Genomic DNA, 20160 nt, shown 5'->3' with positions numbered 1-20160 from the left:
ATTCTGGATTTTAAAAGTTATTCTAATAGTATAATAATAAGTAACATTCTTAAAATGTTGATGAGGTGCCTGTAAATATTAATTAAAATCATATACTTTTCAAGTAAGAAGCTAATTATATATGTCATAAAAGCAATATTTCATAATTACCTTTTATACGAATTATAACTAGTGTGTATTTTAGTTAGATAATATGTTAAATTGTGGTATAGTTTGTTCATTATTTGTAAACAGTTGACAACATTTCAAAGGTATGATATTAAAATGTTCCTTGAACCAATTCAGTGGAAAATAATATAGATAATCATAACAAAACTAAAAATGAATTTTATTTTGGGGAGTATTTTCATTTTATGAACTAAACTGACTGTTAAAAAACATATTTTTGTAAATAAATGATAGTGTATGAAATCAAATTTTATGTTAAACTTAATCGGTGACAAGTAACTACATTAATTTTGAGTTGAATCAATATGATATCTGTCTTCACAAACGGACATATACATGCAAATAAATTAACACCATATATAATTTATTAATAAAAGGAAATTTGGAAAAACTAATACATTTAAACGATATATTATTGATTATTGTTCTTATAAGCAAGACAATAGTCTCATGAAATTAATATTATTAATTAAGTAAGTAATTTTAAAATAAAGTTGTAGTTAATGATTAGAAAAAGGTGATCAGGTAATAATTAAGGTTAAAGATGGTAATAAATTGATAATGCTGAACGGAAGAGATGTGTACACGTGTCGAGTAATGAGAAAGAAGAGATAACAAGTGTGCTGGATTGAGATGGGTGCAAGGTGGATCTGTGTCAGCACCGAATGTGTCTCACATATTAGAGCCTAAAGATGCGGTCATTTCAGGAGACTATGAAAAACACGAATACAAAACACATACGTGTTTACAAAAAACCAAAAAAGAGCTATTTCGAAGGAAGCAAGAGAAAGACCACGTTGCATGGTGAGAGCTATAAAAGGCATAAGGAAGAAGAGCATGATACAGAAGAAGTAGCATTTGCATCTCACAGCGTTTTTAGGTCCCAAAGAAAGAGAGAGAGAGAGGAAACAAACACAGGGAGGAACGACACCAACCAACACCAACACAACCGCCGTCTAACGTTGTACGTTACATGGCCACTCGTGTTATCCCACCAAGAATCCTAAGGAATCTCCGATACAACACAGCCACAAAACCACTCAAAGCCCCACCAGCTCCTCTCTCCCCGACTCTCTCTCCTTCTCCCTGCCTCCCACCCCCGACCTCCGCCGTGCTCCGCCCAGCTGCCACCGCTGATCTTAACTTTCACGACGTCGAGAAGCTCTTCTCCCACGTCCGCAGCCCCGCGCTCCTCCGCTCCGCCGCCGTCCTCCACGCCACCGCCATCGAGCCCTTTGTCGACTTTGGCACCTGGCTCCTGCAATCCAACCTCTTGCTAGTGCCTGGCCTCCGTGAACTCATTCTCGCCACCGTACGCTCCACCTTCTTCGACCACTTCTGCGCCGGAGAAGACGCCTCCACCGCCGCTTCCAAGATCCGTGCCCTCAACCACGCCGGCCTCCGTGGCATGCTCGTTTACGGCGTCGAGGATGCCCTCGACAATGACGCCTGTGACCGCAACTTCAGAGGGTTTCTCCGCACCATCGACGTCAGCCGATCTCTTCCCCCTTCTTCGGTAACCCCTTCTTCGTTTTTCTCATCCTTCCCTTCTACTTTTATTCATTCAAAATTATTTTCACACGACAAAAATTTATACGAATCAGAATCAACACATACCCGTGATCTCGATTAATCTTTATATAAAAGCCATGTTTTGCATGGTTTTAATCTCTGTACAAGATATGTATATAATGTTCTACCATTTCTGATACATTTAACACCTGACACGGTCTTTGGCTTTTTATGCTGAAGATTATTGTCAGGTGTGACGTTGAGATCATAAGTATGTTTTGGTGACTGATCGTATAAAAAGAACACCATTTTCGTTACACCAATTTCATGCAATGGATTGTTTTGACAGATTGTATAAAATTGGGAGGAACGAAATTTTGGTGTGCGTGTGTGTATAAGAACAATGTTTTTTCTTCTGTTGTTTGTTTGTTTGTTCTTGGGTTTTTGCATGTAACAGATCGGCAACGAATAATGGTGCGATCTGGGAGTGACTGACAAATGTACTAAATGGCATTGTTGAAATGAGAAATCGAAACGGTGGCTTGATTGGGATCCCTCCTTTGCTCTGGAACAAAATGTAGTACTACTACTGTTAAACATGAGGTTATTGGAGAGGAACAAAGATTGGTGATTTCACTGGTCTCCCGGTTGCGCGGTGCTTGAAATGGGGTAGAGCGGAGTGTTGGTTTTTCTCCAACAACAGCTACTGTCTAGAACCATCGTGATTTCCTTGTCAATTTCCTTTTGGTACCATAGTAGACCAGGAAAATCCTGTGGCTGCTTGTGCTTTTTCCTTTCTTTTCACGTGGAGAGTGGTGTGTTTTAGATGGAGAGGGTATGATGATGATTGTAATGGTTACACAATGAATTTGTTTGATGTGACAGGTGAGCTTTGTAATCGTGAAAATCACCGCAATATGTCCAATGAGTCTTCTGGAAAGAATGAGCGACTTGCTTAGATGGCAGCACAAGGATCCTTCTTTCAGTTTGCCATGGAAGCAAGATTGCTTCCCCATTTTCTCCGAGTCAAGCCCTTTGTACCACACAAGGCATAGACCAGAGTCTCTCACCCCAGAGGAAGAGAGGAACCTTGAACTTGCCATTCAAAGATTCCGCGAGCTTTGCGAAAGGTGTACACAAGCCAACATTCCATTATTGGTTGATGCTGAACACACTTCTGTTCAACCTGCTATCGACTACTTCACCTATTCCTCTGCCATCTTGAACAACAAAGATGATAACGCCATTGTATATGGCACCATTCAGACCTACCTGAAGGATGCCAAAGAGAGAATGCTTCTGACAGCAAAGGCTGCAGAGAAGATGGGAATCCCAATGGGGTTCAAATTAGTGAGGGGTGCATATATGTCAAGCGAAACAAAATTGGCTGAGTCTTTAGGGTATCAATCCCCAATTCACGACACCATCGATGACACACACAAGTGCTTCAATGAATGCTCATCTTTCATGCTTGAGAAGATTGCTAATGGCCCAGGTGGAGTTGTTCTTGCAACTCACAATGTTGAGTCAGGTACATACATCATCATTTATCATCCATTGAATTTAATGATTTATGGAATGATGATCTAATTGAGGGTGTGTCTAATGTGCGTGTAGGGAAACTGGCAGCTGCAAGAGCTCATGAGCTGGGAATTGGAAAGGTGAACCACAAGCTTGAATTTGCGCAGCTGCATGGCATGTCTGAGGCCCTTTCCTTTGGTCTGAGCAATGCAGGTTTTCAAGTGAGCAAGTATATGCCATTTGGACCTGTGGAAACTGTTATGCCATATCTCCTGAGAAGGGCCGAAGAGAATAGAGGAATGTTGGCTGCATCGGGCTTTGACAGGCAATTGATGAGGTAAGCAGAACATAAAATAAGAACAATTTCCCTTTGAGGCATATACACAAATATTTGGTTGGTGTTATTCTGATCTGACATTGATGTTTTGCTTTATGTGCAGGAAGGAGCTGGGAAGGAGGCTAAAAGCTGCTGTTTTTTAATTTCAATTAGTTGGGACGAATTCTCGGGATGTTATAATGTTTTTATTTTAGGCAATAGGATTTGCTACATTTGTGTACAAATTAGGCAATCCTGTTAACCTTTTTTTTTTTTTTCAAATGTTACTTCATTCAAATCAATGAAAAGGACATTCAATTTTTATCTCTATTGTAAAACTACTACGCCAAGAGTGAAGTTATTTTTCTTAAAACAATAACATATAAACTTGACTGCAAAACTATAAATACATGAGTTATATGAAAATAAGATGCCAGTTACAACTTGAATTCACCAAATGACAGCTATAACAGCATAGTGTTCAAAGATTTAGACTGATACTGACAAATAACATGAGTAAACAAAAGAATCTTATCTTGCAATTTCTAATTGTCAAAGTGTATCTGAGGAATAATAACAAACACACAGCAGACAATTTGAACTCACCAAAAACACAGCAAATCAGAATCTAGAATGTGAAGTGACTCTGATCCAATCTCCCAACCTGAAACAAGTTACTCCACTAGCAACGATTCCAACCCCAAGAGCACAAAATCAAATCTCAAAGTTGCATATTCATTTTGTATACTAATATTGTGACTTTGGAATCAAATTGGTCCATTTGGAAAAAAGTGATGAGGAGATAATCATTGGTTCCATTTGGTAAGAAGAGTCCAATGAAAGAAGTGATGACAACAATTACAACTTGTTCACTGTCATAATGTGATAGCTAGCTATAGACCACCCTTTAACCAATCAATTGGGCAAATGTCAGATTGAATTCCCTCCAATTTGTAACATGGAAAATGACCTAACCCCAAAAGTAACCAAATCATGTGGACCAATGTTACATACTACTTCCTCAAGAGATGTTCCACTATTAATTGTTATTCTTTGAAAGGATAAATTTTAAATTTAACTAAAAGTTAAAGATTCCATGGCAGCTATTGCTGAGTTGGAATCCATCAATTTTCTACTTTGATTCATATATTCAACGAATTTGGATTTATTTTAATATTTTAAACTATATTAAATTTTTTTTATATATGTTAGAATCAATATATTTTAAACAGACGAAGAATCTGAGTCCAAACTCAATTGAAGACGCATAAAAATACTTCACAAGAATAGAAAAACCATTAAACTTGTGAACACAAAAATATGAAAAATATGCAATACCTTAATTGTCACTAGAATAACTAAAAACGCACGTATCTCAAAAAGGAAAAAGGTTATTTCACCAATATCTACCATTTCACAATATTTTATAAGAATAATAAATGCAAAATTTTATATTATTAAAGAAAAAGATAAAATGAAAATAATAAATAATAATGTTAAATGAGTGTAAAACAAAATTTGACGTCAAACGAAAAATAAAAGAAATAGTGATTTCCATGCTCAGAAACAATTGTTATGTATTAATTCGGGGAATCCAACATCTTACAACTTCTAAATTTCGACACGTAAGAAAAATGTGAATTTAGAGAATGATTAATTAAAGTTTTATATATATATATATATATATATATATATATATATATATATATATATATATATATATATATATTAAAATTCTATTAAAAGAAATTCCTTCAGAGAATATTTGTTGAAGAAATTATTTTTTAACGAATTTTGAAATCCTCGTTGAAATCTTAAAAAAAAATTAACAAATTTTAAATTTTTTTAAAATTTTTTAACGAATTTTGAAATCTATTGAAGCTTAAAAAATGAACGAGAGTGTAAGGTTTTTTGAATTACAATGAGAAAAACTTTAAAAATGTTACTTTAAGTTAATTTTTTTTTATAGAGAATAGTTTTGAAATTTTAAAAAAAGTTGGAGGTGTATAGATATATGGTTGGAGGTGCAGAGAGATGTCCAAAATCTCTTATCTGGACCTTTCTTTGGCCCAAGAAAAAGTTTGCATTGTTGGGCTCTCACCTAAAAAAACCGGTCTACCAAGATACAATCTCGGTTATTTATCTGTCTGACCGTTCCGTATATACATTTTTTCCTCCATTTCCAATTTTTTCCCACCCATAGCTAAAATGTATTTATTAAAAAAGAAAACTCCTTTTATTATTTAAATAAAAATTGTCACTTTTTTAAATACGTTGAAGACTTTGCAGATTATGCTTCATAGGTAGGTTCTCTTAACAATTTAGTCGGAATATGTTCTAAATTTGTTATTTTCTAGAAGTTGGTAATTATTATTTCAATATGATTTACGCATTAAACATTTCAAAATGACTTCCAAAACTATTTAAATTATGCCATTTAAAACTATAGTTTACATTTCTTCAATTATGCAATATGAAACATTTTTTATTATAAATTTTGAACATTTTTTTATTGCGCAATTCAAAACATGTTAAATTTAAAACATAATTGAAAATTATATTTTGAATTCTAAATTACGGAAACATAGTTATTGATTATGAGACGTGAAGATAATGGCATGTTTTGTGATCTTTTATATCATGGTGTCGAAAAATAAAGCAGTATGTAATTGTAAGAAGAAAAAAACGGTTAACATCTCCATAAATACTATAATCATTGATATGTGATATTCTTTTGTTTTAGGTTAGACAGTCTAAAATGACAATTTTTTATCTTTGAGATTAAGTGAAATAAATTATGGTGTTATAATAAGAAATATGGAATATGAAAAGAAATAACCGACTTTAAAGATACTATAAAACGTACATCCCGAAAGGAACTGGGTTCATTTATAAATACAACATTGTGACGACAAAATTAGAACCAAATATTTTGCTGCAGAGTGCTCATGCATTCAATTTTTCAAAATTCAATTAAGATCTAATGAAATATATTATATTTATGATCTAAATCTATTTTAATTACATTAATTGCATTTGAATTTGTTCAATAAAATTAAATTCAATTAAATATAAAATTAAATCTATTTTGTTATTTAAATTAAATCTCATGTTAGATCAACCTAATAGTTTGATGTGAAATTTACTCTATCCAGGTTAAATGGTTTTGATTGGATGTATTATTTAAAGAAATATTCAATTTGGTTTGTCTAACACTAAGTTTGGTTTGTCTAATATAAAAGAGTTTGTTCCTTTTTAAACTTTTGTAACTTTTTTCCAATAACATTATAATATTTTGTCATTTCATACTTTTTGGATGTATACTCGCTAAAGGAATTTCGAATTATATAATTTAGAACAATTCAAAAATAAACAGGTTGATTAGACTCAATTAGGAATAAGTCAACTTACTATGACTAGGTTAGGATTTACTTGGATTTATGTAGGATTGGAACAATTTAACTCAATTTTGACTCACGGTTCTAATTTTGGACTAAAAAAGTTCAGTCCAACCTTTGGTCTTGGTTTACTTTAAACAATTTTTGCTTATCTAACTCACATTGACCTCGACAAAGGATGATTAGATTCAACCTAAGCCTATGTTGACTTGGCTAAATCTAAGCTTAAGTTAGCTCAACTAAAAAAATGGACCAAGTCAACCCGAATAAACTTAATCTTGGATTGACTTGACACTAGCTAAGCTTATATTGACTAGTCTTGACCTAGACCTAGACTGACTTGGCTCAAAATGAGTTTATGTTAATACAAATTGAGTTTAGCCTTGACCAACTCACCTCAACTAGGGTTTGAACCAACTATATTGATTAAGCCCCCAGTGGACTTTGCTTGATTTAGTCGTGAATCGACCAATTTTAACATAGGTTTGAGTTGAATAAGTTCGACTTAATCTTGATTGACTTGCCTCAACCTGAGCCCGAACTAATTAGACACGACATAGGCTTGCTTAACCCGCCTCATATTGGTCTCAAACTAATTAAGCTCAATCTAATATTGAGATAACTTGACTCGACTTGGGTATTGATTGACTTGGTTAGACTTGGACTCAGGTTGAATTGCCTCGACATGGTGTTAGGTCAAGGTTGACTTGGACCGACTCGATTTAAGATGTGTTAAAGCCGGCTTAACTCGACTTGGGTCCAAGTTAATTGGCGTGACTAAACTTGTCAACTCAATATAAGTTTGGATTGCTCAATTTGATTTTTGACTTAGTATACTTAAACATACATTGATTTTGAGTTTTCAAAATTAAAAAATTATTCAATCTAAATCTAATTAGAAAGCATGAATTAAAATTTAAAATAAAATTCATTTCAATAAATTTAAAAATAATATAAATTTGAATAAATATATATTAACTTTCAATTCTTTTTTCAAATTAATTGCCAAATGGTCAACAATAAAAATATAGTTTAATAATTTCATTGGTATCACATTCTTCAACGTAATATTTTTATAGTATTTAATTTTGTCTATATTCAATGTTAACTTCTACTTTTTCTATCTTTATGTGACACTACATAATAAAATAATAACTACACTATTGCATGAAAAAAATGCTAAAACATGATTCCATTGAAAAACTTACGAACAAGAGAAAGCACAATCATCATAATTAAATAAACTCTATCAATATATGTAACAAAAACAACTTTCTTAATTACCTTTCTTAAGAAAAAGGTGAATTAAAAAAAAACTTATTCTTATCTATGTTTTATAGATGTTTAGGAAAATACAGGACAAAAACTGAAAGAATAAAGAGAGTATTTTGATTGCATTCAGAAGAGTTGAACAGGTCATTCATACTCATATTCATATGGTATAGATTCTATATTCATTTCAAATTGTGGTTCCACACTTTTCGAAGAAAAAAATAATTTGGTATTAAATAATCTACTATTTCACAAAATTTACTTCCATAAAAATTTATTTCATGCTTTGAATCTTTCCCTAATCATAAATTAACTCAAGAAACATTTAAGTATCAACAGATACATCAATCACTAGATAATGCTTTGTACACATATCATTACTTAAGATAAGTTTAACAGGAAGAAAGAGAGTTAAAAAGATTACAGATCGGTCAGAAATATATAGAGATGATATGGAGGATATGAAATTTATAGCGATGTGGGACCGTACACATGCAATGTGGACGGGATAATGGATCCAATCCAATTCAGAAGTGAGAAAGAAGAAGCAAAGGCGATTCGATGTGGGACAAATGGCAGTGCTCGACGCAGAATAAAACATCCAATTCAGTGAAGAATATGAATTATTATGAGGAAAGGGAACCAAAACCAAAACCACTTTCTTTCGTTCTTTCTACGTGACTTGCGTTTCGAACATGCTTCACAAAAACGCACACGTATCCCGCCACTACTCTTTTCAAATCGCATCTTTCCTCTCTTTTTCTTCTTCTTTCCATTTAACTCCCTATCGTCTCATTAATATTTCTTACTCTCTTTTTTCAAAACATATATACATATAAATTAAAGATGAGGTAAAAAATCAAACATCATAGTGACTTCTTTCTTTGGAATAACATTTTTTTAATAATTTTCAACATATATTTTGATTTCTCTATCATAATCTAATTTTAAAATTAAATATATTCTTTATCTCATTCACGAAGTTTTTATATTTTTAGGAAAAATATTAATATGAATGTTACTGTTTCCTTCTTTTCTTAATTTTTTTTCCAATATATCATAATTAGTTTACTAGTTTTAATATTAAATATATTCTTTATCTCCTTCACGTAGTTTTCATATATTTTAGGAAAAAATATTAATATGAACGTTATTGTTGCCTTTTTTTTCTTAATTTCTTTTTTAATTTATATCTATCTATCTATATATATATATATATATATATATATATATATATATATGGGTTTGCTAACGCACGTACGCCTGTTTTTCAGTTGGTATATTTTAGTAATGTGTACCGGATTTTAGTAGACAAAAATATCCTGTATATATGGATTCTAAGTTTTAAGGTTAAGGGTATTTTAATAATTTTCATTTTCAAAACTTAAAAAAAAAAAAAAAGAAACCCCCCAAATCCTTACTCACCTCTGTCATTCTCTCAATCCTTTCTCTTTCATCTCTCTCACTCCAACATTTTCTCTGTCATCACTGCTGTAGCCCCAATTGAAAAAATCAGAAACACTTGTCTTTAAACAATTTTCCTTTGTAAAGAGTTGAGTCATTGACATATTCACTTTCAGGCAAAGATTCATTCAAGATATCTTCATTTTCACCATCTTCACTAACCTCTCTAATTTCATCATCTGCATATGTTGAATCATCATCTCTAAAAAAACCCTCCAGGCCAATTACCAATTCTTTCGGATGTCATTATGTTTGTGAAAATTAGATAAAATTATATACGATAAAAATTATAAAATGAAAACTCGTTATAAAGTCATTTTTTGTAAGAAATTGTTTAACAACGAGTGTTTCTGATTTTTTCCAGGTTTAACCGCGAGTATTTCTGATTTTTTCCAGGTCAATTGCCAATTCCTTTATCCTTCTGAAAATTGGATAAAAATGGATAAGACAAAAATTATAAGATGAAAACTCATTATAAAATCATTTTTTTGTAAGATTATTTAACGGCAAGTGTTTCTGATTTTTTCAATTGGAGCTACAGTAGGGATGACAGAGAAAAGATTGGAGTGAGAAAGATAAAAGAGAAAGGATTGAGAGGAATGAGAGAGGTGAGTAAGGGTTTCTTTTTTGTTTTTAAGTTTTGAGAATGAAAATTATTAAAATACCCTTAACCTTAAAACTTAGAATCCATATATACAGGATATTTTTGTCTACTAAAATCCGGTACACATTGCTAAAATGTACCAACTGAAAAACAGGCGTACGCGCGTTAGCAAACCCCATATATATATATATATATATATATATATATATATATATATATATATATATATATATATATATATATATATATATATATATATATATATATATATATATATATATATATAAGTGAAATATATATATAAATTATCTTCGAAATACAAATATAGAAATCTAATTAACAGACATATATCTTGTTTTATTTTAGTTTTTAAAATCTAAACGGTTTAATATAACTTTATGATCTTATCATTTTAAACAATTTAAGTTTAAAAAATATATATATTATATTTTAATCTGTATAGACTATAAAATACTGGTTGAAAGGAATTATCTTCTAAATACAAATAGAACCCTAATTAACTGACATATATCTTGTTTCTTTTAGATTTTTAACGCAATCTTAACGGGTTAATTTAACTTTATGATCTTATCATTTTAAATATTTAAGTTTAAAATAATTTATATATTATAATTTTAATCTACATTGACTATAAAATACTGGTTGAAAGGAATTATCTTTGAAATACAAACAGAACTCTAACTGACATATATTTTGTTTTATTTTAGATTTTTAGAGCAATCTAAACAGATTAATTTAACTGTCTGATCTTCTCATTTTAAATACTTTAATAAGTTAAAAATAATTTATATATATTATAATTTTAATGTGTATTGACAATAAAATACTGGCTGATTTATACGTTTGAAAGGAAAGAATAAAATTGCAGGACTGAGTATATTATAGTGTTAATTTACTATAATTTAAAATTAACACCACCTTTAAAAAGAAATCCATATATTCTATAATTAATCGAACGATAAAATTAAACATATTATTCGTTTGTTTAGCACGTAAACCGAGATTCTTTGCCAAATTTATCGGAGGAAGATACAAAACGAGATAGAAATTCGAGGGGTACTACCGTAATTTCCATTCACCTCGGCTCCTATATAAGTTTCATCTCTCCTCTCCGTAACATCCCAACGATTTTGAGTATAACCAATAACCAAAACCCATTTTCTCACCAATTTCGCCCTTCCTTGAATTGTTTGAGAGAATTTCATTAGGAATAATTTTGATTTGAAGTGCAATTTCGGGAGGGGATATCAGACCACTTCACTAGCCTCCATTGTATATACTGTAAGTATCAATTTCTTTTCTTTTTGTATTTTTTTTAAAGATTTTTGTTTATGTTTTGAGGTATACACTTGAACATGGTTCCATTTTCAAATGAAGTAGTGAATTGAAAGAGAGTATACGGAATATTTTTTTCTGATCTTAGTTTTGTGTTATTGTATCCAAACCTTTTTCCCGGTTACACATGTCAGGTAAACCTTTTGTTTTGATTTGAATGTGTTTCTGTTCATGTTCTTCAATTATGTCAGAGTTTATGGGGACTGGAAGGAACATTTTTGGGTTTCTGGCTTTTAATATTGGGGATGATTTTTTATTTATTTATTTTCTCTCCGGTTTTATAACCTTTTCAGAAGGATCAATGTTCTTCTGTTTTTGAATAGAAAAGATTAATTATCTTTTTTGTATCTAAAAGAATATCTCAGAAGATTTAATCTTTGTATTTTTTTTCTTATCACAGACTACAAATATATTTTTCATCAACGATATAGAGATTAAAAACATCTTAGATTTTTACAGGAACAGTTTAGAAACGAATTTTAAAATAAAATTATACCGTATCCTTGGAAGAGTGATCACCCTGTTGTCTGCATTTCAGGGAACAATTTTTTGACTTTTTAACAACACATTCTAGGCCTGATTGTGGAATTTGTATTAACATTTTGTATTTATTTGTTAAACTTGATGAAAGGGTACGCCACGTACATGGTGAATTTGTTAAAGATTGCAGTTTTGCCTTCGTTTTATATGTTCATGTTCTTCTAACACAATAAAATATTATAGAATCCATGTTTGTACAGGATTGCTAACGTTCTGTCATTGATTTTGTTTTCTTCTTTTGTCAGAAAGGTCTGAATGATCTGATGGAGTCCAAAGGTGGCAAGAAGAAGTCGTCTAGTAGTAAATCCTTTTTGTTCGAATCTCCCCTCGACTACATCATTGAAGACGTTCGCCCACACGGTGGAATCAAGAAGTTCAGATCCGCTGCTTACTCCAACGTAAATATTTATTCTATTTATTTTCTGATGATTGGATTCAGACATTTAGTATCCAACATTATGTTTGACACTCGAACTTTTGTCTATTGCAGTGCATCCGCAAGCCTTCCTGACTTTCCCGTTGTTCTGTGACATAGCCCCCGTCTTCATTTTGTCTCCTCTTCCTTTTCTTTTTCTTTTTCTTTTTGTCTCCCTTGTGTTTTTGTTCTCTACCTACACAGCAAAAGTTTCCTTTCTTTTCTAGTCAAGATGGCAGCCTCAGCCATTGGTTTTGAAGGTTACGAAAAAAGGCTTGAGATATCATTTTCTGAAAATGGGGTTCTTGCTGGAGGATCAGGTCTGCGAGCATTGTCCAGGGACCAATTGGATGAGTTTCTAAAGCCAGCGGAGTGCACTATTGTTTCATCGCTTTCAAACGATTATCTTGACTCTTATGTTCTGTCGGAGTCAAGCCTGTTTATCTATCCTTATAAACTTATCATCAAAACTTGTGGGACTACCAAATTGCTTCTGGCCATTCCTGAAATTCTCAAGTTAGCTGATTCCATTGACATTTCTGTGAAATCTGTAAGGTACACCCGCGGAAGTTTCATTTTTCCCGGTGCACAGACATATCCTCATCGTAGCTTTTCAGAAGAAGTCTCTGTCCTTGACAGCTATTTTGGGAACCTCGGTAATGGTAGCAAAGCTTACGCAATGGGCGACCCTTCAAAGTCACAGTTATGGCACATCTACTCTGCAAGTTCTCAAGCAAAAGAATCATTAGAATCCGTCTACGGCCTTGAGATGTGTATGACTGGTCTAGACAAGGAATGTGCTTCTGTATTTTTCAAAGAAAATACATCTTCAGCAGCTTTGATGACTGAAAATTCTGGCATTAGGAATATCCTTCCACAGTCTGATATATGTGACTTTGAATTCGACCCTTGTGGTTATTCTATGAATGGTATAGAAGGGAATGCAATATCCACTATCCATGTCACTCCAGAAGATGGTTTCAGTTATGCTAGTTTCGAAGCTGTTGGTTATGACTATGATGACATGACTCTATGTGAACTTGTGGATAGGGTTTTGGCATGCTTCCGTCCAGCAGAGTTTTCTGTTGCTCTGCACATTGACATGCATGGTGAAAAGCTTGACAAATTTCCCTTGGACATCAGTGGTTATTACCGTGGAGAGAAGAGTACTGAAGAGCTTGGAGTGGGTGGTGCGGTTATGTACCAACAATTTGTTCAAGGCGATGGCAGTGCGTCTCCCAGGTCAATTCTGAGATGCTGCTGGAGTGAGGATGAAAATGAAGATGAAGCAAGGGAGATATGATTGCTTCTGTTTTTTTGTGTTTTGCTGTTTATCTTTAATCTGTGTTTTTACCTAAATAAATTTGGGGGTTATGATCTGAAAGTGAAGCTACAAATGTGCTGTGTTGCTTCACTTGCTAGTTTGTTTGCGTGATTCTGCTGATGTTTCCATACAACTGCCAACTCTTATATGAGGGCATTGCAGCTGTTTATTATAATGGAAGTATAATAAATGAATAAATACTATTTTTATTATAATTATAATTGTTGAAGTTTCTTATTGGTGAGACATCATCAATTCTCTTATTATTGTTGTTGAAGATAAAATAAAAGAACTTATTGAAGTATTATATTACGGAGTTTTTTTTTATTAATGATAATATAGTATCTTATTAAGTTGAAGAGATTATATTTTTAATGCTCAGAGGAGAAACTACACGAGGCTTATCATCCTTAGTGAGAGAAATTTGGATGCACACAAACGTAAAAAAAATAAAGTTTTGAAAATATATAGTTTACTCGTTATACTAAGATTTTTATAATAATACTAAATTAAAAGTGTATTAAACGGAGATATTTTCAGTTGATATGATAAATCAATGTGATAATAACTTGTTTATCATGCTTATTGAATCTATTTATTTATTTTTATGCAATAAATTTTTGTTTATTTGATAGACAATTTAGGATTTATTTTTTTGGACAAAATTATTACCTTTTCGTTGAAATTTTTGTAGAAAAGTGGAAGAAAATTTCACAAAGTCATTTAAGACTATCTCATACTTTTGAAGTTGTTAAAAGCTACATTTAACTCTCTTTTTCATTGGTGTTGGAGGCAAATAAATCTCATTTTAATGTATTTTTTCTTTGAAATAGAAATATGTTTCATGACTCAAGTTTTTTTTTTCTGTATTTCATTTTGCATGGTTGATTATCTATAATTTTTCTTTTGTATCTAGCGATTAAAAAATGCTTTTAGAACTTGGTTTTAAGTTGAACAACTTAAATATTTGATTCTAGACATAAATTTATCATCATTTTAAACACTTATTCAAATATGATAAATTTTTATCCTAATTTATAATAGAAACTTAATTTAGTAGTTTTAAATAGTTTAAACTTAAAATTTATTACAACTTGTTGGATTTGTATGAACTTTGTTTTTATGTTTTGACCCGAATTAATAAAAATACACGTTAATTCAACCCACTAAATTCCTTGAAATTTAATATTTAAAATTTTCAATTTATTTTTTTGTTTTGTAGCTTATTAAGATTTACATTAACAATGTAATAAAATAAACTAAATTTAAGTAATGATACTAGCAAAAGGCAATGAAATTTTTTGTAGAAAGAAAAGTCTCTTTACGAAAAAATTACTCCCATAAATATTTTTGTTTCAAAGTAACTATTTAAATTTATATTTTATGATAGATGAGTAAAAATATGTCAGTCCAATTATCTTGTACTTCTCTTTATTTCCATAGAAATTCTATGGTGCCATTGTATTTTAACGGATAAAAGATTTTTTTTCTCAACTCTTAGGTTATCTTTTTTATATATAAAACTTAAATTTATTTCAAGTATACATTACAAAAATTCAATGAAAATAAATCTATGATAAATTTAAATTATTAACAAATTCTAAAATTTTATTTATCAATTAATTTTATTAACGAATGTATTATCGATAAAAAAAACTCATCAATAAATTATATCAATAAATAAAATATTTAATACGACAAGATGTTATTAGTAAATCTCTCAGTAACTATTGATGAATAAAATTTATCAATAAATCCATCGATTATTATTGAAAGATAAAATTCATAAATAAATATCTTAATAATTACTTATAGTAAAAATTTGTGAGTAAAAAAAACTATAAATTTTTCGCCTTCCTTTCCCTCTCTTCACGAGCTACATTGTTTATTTATCTCTCGTAAGCCACTTCTACCACACTCCTCACGAGCCATTTCTCGTGAACCAAAACTCATCTTCTCACACTTCTTCCATTTAAGCTTAGTTTGATGAAAACCCTTCGATAAGAAGAACCATCGCATGCTGCACTTCAATGGATTTATTTGACATTACATTTCTATAACTTTCTTTTCTTCTTTTTATATATAGCATTATTGCTCAATTAAATAATTTCAATCCCTATAAAAATTTTAAGTATTTATGAAAAAAATTACAAATTTTCCTTTTAACCATGCTTTAATTTGCTTCCGTTTTTACCAATAAGTAAATCATGCTAAATAATGTATGAGAAAAAAGTTTTACACATGAAAAAGGGAAAATATAAGAAATCTAAGTCTTGCCATAATCGATATTTTAGTACGAAGAAATAGGAAAAACCAGACACCCACTTAGGTTACACTCTTTTTTCATCTTCAATACATTCAGATCAAATATATATTAAATTCTTTTTTTAATATGTACATTTTCAATATCTTTTTAATTTTCGTACGGTGAAATTGAAATTCTTTCCTGTTCTTTTTGTTTCTAAATTTTAAAATTGATTTAATATATATTTATTTACTTTTAAAATTTAAAAATAAAACTGTATTAAAATTTGAATAAGAACAAATTTTTAACGTAACGAGTAAAAATATATTTATTTATTTAAAATATTATACCTAAGTTATCTAAATTTTATATTGGAATATTTTCACAATGTTAATTAATCATCTCCATCCTGTCTGTGGTATATCGTTTTCTATCAGATCAGCCACAACGTTCAGAAAATGTCACTGAATTCTCCAAAACTCTCCTGATCAACAGGTTTAAAGCTTCTCCTGAAAAGCAGCACAGCCCAAAGAATCCTTCTAACATAAGCAAATCTTAGGAATAACTCACGTGGCCATCGAACATGTAGTAGCCAAACCTCAAATAACGCAATTCTTTACGAAACTTGCATATATAAATATCAACCGTGTAGGAACTAATCTTCATCTCAAACTACAATCATTCTTCATCTTCACTCATTACATTCAATTAATTCCTTGATTACATATTACAGTTCAAAATATGGACCCACAGCAGTTGAATTTCGAGGCTGGACAGGCTCAGGGCCAAGCCCAAGGCCAAGCCCAAGCCCAACAAGCCCAAGGCCAAGCCCAACAAGCCCAAGCCCAACAAGCCCAAGCTCAGGTTTTCTTACTCTCCATGCAAATTTAGTCTTTTGGGCTTTAGGGTTTATATGTAATTTAAAAGACCATATTTTTTTGCATGTACAACAGGAAAAGACTAACAATTTGATGGACATGGCTAGCAATGCTGCTCAATCTGCCAAGGAAACCATGGCAGAGGTTCCAATTTTTAATTCATCAAATTGAATGCTTTGTTATTGTGTTAGTGTGTGAAGACTTTGTGAACATCACGCATCTAAATTTCATTTATTGTATAATCAACGCATTAATGTAAATGTTTTTCTTATATTGTATGTTTAGGCTGGTCAGCAGATGATGGCAACAGCACAAGGAGCAGCTGAAGCTGTGAAGAATGCAACTGGCATGAACAAAAATTGAATTGATTAAGAGGGATGCACGGATCCTGATCATTCAGTTTCATTTTGATTTTGTTTTTCCTTTTTTGTATTGCTCTTCTTCTTGTTCTGAGGGCATTGTTCAAGAAATGCTGTAGTTTAGTTTTTGTTTTGAGTGGTACTCCCAAAAGAGAACTCTATGATGTAGCTCTCATCTCATTAATCAATAAACTTTTTCTTAGCATAACTTAATGCTTCTAAATTTTGATCATGATTAATGAGAAATTAAACATGCGGTAATTCCAATAGTTGATTACATAACAAGACTAATCGCATGGAGTTGTTAGCAAAGTTTGTCAGAAATTAGAAACAACGGTTCACACACAGCTTGGTTTCTGTAGAAAACTTAGTTTTTTCAAGAGTGAGGGGAAGAACACATTGAAGTATATATGCCATAAACAACAAAGAAAAAACCTATATATTATTCTGGAGTAAAATTTGAAGAACTATATAGTATTTTCTCCTTAAATGATTATTTTCTCATCTTTTTTAGGTTGGTACATGTAACTCATTCTACTATCAGCATTTGTGTATCCTCCATCTACACGAAGATTGTGTGCTGTTATGAAACCAGACTCATCACTAGCCAAAAACAAAGCAGCCTGTGCTACATCTTCAATGGTTGCTCCTCTCCCCTTCAGCAAACTTGCCGTTGTCCCAATAAACTCATTCAAACACTGAGGGGTAAGATCAACATTAGCAAACCTTTTGAAAGCACTGAGAAGCATCTCAGAGGGAATCCCATGTGGGGAGATGCAGTTAACACGAATCAAATGCTCTCCCAACTCACAAGCAGCACTTCTCACCAATCCATCTATGGCTGCTTTTGTCATGGTGTATCCATGCAAGGCCAAACCACCCATTACGGCTGCAACACTAGAAGTGCATATGATGGATCCTCCTCTTTGACCTTTGATCATTGCCCTTGCAGCATGTTTGATCCCATGCACTGTTCCATGAAGGTTGGTGGAAAATAAATGCCTCACTTGATCCATGTCAATGGTTGTGATGCTTCTTCCCTCAGGCCCTCCAATTCCAGCATTGCTGAGCATGATGTCTAGATGGCCCTTCCATGACAGTGCGAAGTTAATGGCAGATTCAACATCATCTTCCTTTGATACATCACAGTGTATGTAGCGACCGCCTATGGACTCAGCCACCTTGGCTCCTACATCATCAAGCACATCAGCAATGACCACATGTGCTCCATTTTCCGCAAACAGCTTAGCTGCAGTTGCACCAATTCCTCTTGCACCACCAGTTACCACTGCCACCTTATCAGCCAGTCTTGACAACAAATCAAAAAGATGGTTAATCTTACATTCAGTTGAAGTTTCTGATTCATATCACATATATATTACTATTGATTTAATGGAAAATATATGAGATTATCAGCAAGATAACTGTGTGCTGACCTTTTTGCTGATGGGTTTTGAGTTTCTATATTCTGATTCATGTGTGGTTCCATTTCACTGATGTAATATTGTTTTATGGATCGTTGTATTCAACACTTAAATATTGATCATGCTTTGGTCCTGGTGTAACATGCTTTTGCTGCCTTATAACCACTACTCAACTCCCTCCTTCGTATTCGTAATATGTTCTCTTCATGAATTCCATGTTTATTGTTCAGCTAATCTTCATTCAGATCTCATGTTTCCGAGAAGAAAAGAAAAACTCATGTCATGGAGTTAAACAGAATATGTATATAACATCATCAAAGGAAGGGAAAAATGGTTATTTTAATCTTCAAAGATGTTTTTATTTACTATCAAATGAATAAGTGTTACAGCAATGTCTTCTATACATCACAGAATTTAAAAGAGAAGTTTGAAGAATATAATTGCTCCATTAATTCCTTGGAAAATAATAATTAAAACAATGCAAAGGAGAAAAATATTATCTTTCCTTATTTTTTTAAAGGCACTTGAGTGACATCAACATTTAATTCCAAATTTGAATCCTTCAAACGTTATAAAATAAAATGAAAAAAACTCCACAAAAAAGATAAGTTCATAACCAATACATAAGTAATTGATGAGTAAATGAAGTTGTTGATAAAAAAATATTCATAAAAATCGATATCTGTAACTTTTGGTATTAATATATATAAATGTTAATTAGAATATTCTGGCACTGTAATGAATTTTTTAATATAATTTAATTACCGACTAATTAAGTAATTAGAATATTTAATATACTCAAACATAGGTAAGGATATGAATCGCGCACACGACGGATCCTGACTGAGATGTTCTCATTCAAAGTCCTTGATGAAAACAACAAAATAGTCAATAATGAACTTCTTGTGGTTGATGAACTTGCTCCAACCACTGGTGAAGAGGTGTTGACATGGAGGAATTAGATTGAAGGATTGGCTCGGAAGTTGAGCAGAGGGAATATAGAGTGAATGTGACGAAGAAATATGCTCCATATTGACTTTTAAAAGTAGTGAACCATAAAATGTAGCTTTAGGATGTGCACAACGACGTCTACACATGCTCGTCAGATTTTAAGATTGCCACCAAAAGATTTCAACCATTATTGTGCATAGGCATATTGAATTGAACTTTTTTAATATTGATAAGGATTTTAGATATAATAATGACATCGAAAAGTGTTTTACCATTGGACGTCAAAATATTCTTGCTAAATTGAAAATTATACTTAGTACAGAAACAATCCGTGTCTCTATCATTTAATAGCATATAAAGATTTAATTTATATTCTATCTAATAAGAGTAGTGGATAATGATACTATCCTTAG

General features: G+C 31.8%; 4 protein-coding genes across 4 annotated transcripts; 3 read left to right on the top strand and 1 right to left on the bottom strand.

Moving 5' to 3' along the window:
- The first annotated feature begins 898 nt into the window (after positions 1–898).
- On the top strand, positions 899–3847 carry LOC124842998 (proline dehydrogenase 2, mitochondrial-like). Its single transcript, XM_047319620.2, has 4 exons — positions 899–1684; positions 2566–3211; positions 3298–3538; positions 3642–3847. Exons 1-4 carry the CDS (start codon positions 1142–1144, stop codon positions 3679–3681), a joined length of 1470 nt encoding a protein of 489 aa, XP_047175576.1. The 5' UTR covers positions 899–1141; the 3' UTR covers positions 3682–3847.
- An 8803-nt stretch (positions 3848–12650) lies between these two features.
- On the top strand, positions 12651–14105 carry LOC124846192 (S-adenosylmethionine decarboxylase proenzyme-like). The gene has a single exon (XM_047323407.2). It carries the CDS (start codon positions 12799–12801, stop codon positions 13867–13869), a length of 1071 nt encoding a protein of 356 aa, XP_047179363.2. The 5' UTR covers positions 12651–12798; the 3' UTR covers positions 13870–14105.
- Positions 14106–16818: 2713 nt separating this feature from the next.
- LOC124846194 (uncharacterized) lies at positions 16819–17545 on the top strand. The gene is made up of 3 exons (XM_047323410.2): positions 16819–16999; positions 17089–17157; positions 17299–17545. The coding sequence occupies exons 1-3, from the start codon at positions 16877–16879 to the stop codon at positions 17374–17376; spliced, it is 270 nt and encodes an 89-aa protein (XP_047179366.2). The 5' UTR covers positions 16819–16876; the 3' UTR covers positions 17377–17545.
- Positions 17546–17787: 242 nt separating this feature from the next.
- ATA1 (TAPETUM 1) lies at positions 17788–18861 on the bottom strand. Its single transcript, XM_047323408.1, has 2 exons — positions 18809–18861; positions 17788–18680 (listed from the first exon to the last, which is right to left on the bottom strand). The coding sequence occupies exons 1-2, from the start codon at positions 18859–18861 to the stop codon at positions 17858–17860; spliced, it is 876 nt and encodes a 291-aa protein (XP_047179364.1). The 3' UTR covers positions 17788–17857.
- Positions 18862–20160: the final 1299 nt, after the last annotated feature.

The sequence above is a fragment of the Vigna umbellata genome, chromosome 4, assembly GCF_029865625.1.
Source record: "Vigna umbellata cultivar VRB3 chromosome 4, Vumbellata_1.0, whole genome shotgun sequence".
Lineage (NCBI taxonomy): Eukaryota > Viridiplantae > Streptophyta > Magnoliopsida > Fabales > Fabaceae > Vigna > Vigna umbellata.
This window is presented reverse-complemented; position numbering and strand designations above follow the sequence as displayed.

What these genes read in the sequence shown, in the direction of transcription:
- LOC124846192 (XM_047323407.2), top strand. Translation starts at nt 12,799, where the DNA reads ATGGCAGCCTCAGCCATTGGTTTTGAAGGTTACGAAAAAAGGCTTGAG.
- LOC124842998 (XM_047319620.2), top strand. Translation starts at nt 1,142, where the DNA reads ATGGCCACTCGTGTTATCCCACCAAGAATCCTAAGGAATCTCCGATAC. An exon ending in AACTCACAATGTTGAGTCAG is followed by an intron (nt 3,212 to 3,297) that starts GTACATACATCA and finishes ATGTGCGTGTAG; the next exon opens with GGAAACTGGCAGCTGCAAGA. An exon ending in TTTGACAGGCAATTGATGAG is followed by an intron (nt 3,539 to 3,641) that starts GTAAGCAGAACA and finishes CTTTATGTGCAG; the next exon opens with GAAGGAGCTGGGAAGGAGGC.
- ATA1 (XM_047323408.1), bottom strand. Translation starts at nt 18,861, where the DNA reads ATGGAACCACACATGAATCAGAATATAGAAACTCAAAACCCATCAGCA. An exon ending in CAAAACCCATCAGCAAAAAG is followed by an intron (nt 18,681 to 18,808) that starts GTCAGCACACAG and finishes TTTGTTGTCAAG; the next exon opens with ACTGGCTGATAAGGTGGCAG.
- LOC124846194 (XM_047323410.2), top strand. Translation starts at nt 16,877, where the DNA reads ATGGACCCACAGCAGTTGAATTTCGAGGCTGGACAGGCTCAGGGCCAA. An exon ending in CCCAACAAGCCCAAGCTCAG is followed by an intron (nt 17,000 to 17,088) that starts GTTTTCTTACTC and finishes CATGTACAACAG; the next exon opens with GAAAAGACTAACAATTTGAT. An exon ending in CCAAGGAAACCATGGCAGAG is followed by an intron (nt 17,158 to 17,298) that starts GTTCCAATTTTT and finishes TTGTATGTTTAG; the next exon opens with GCTGGTCAGCAGATGATGGC.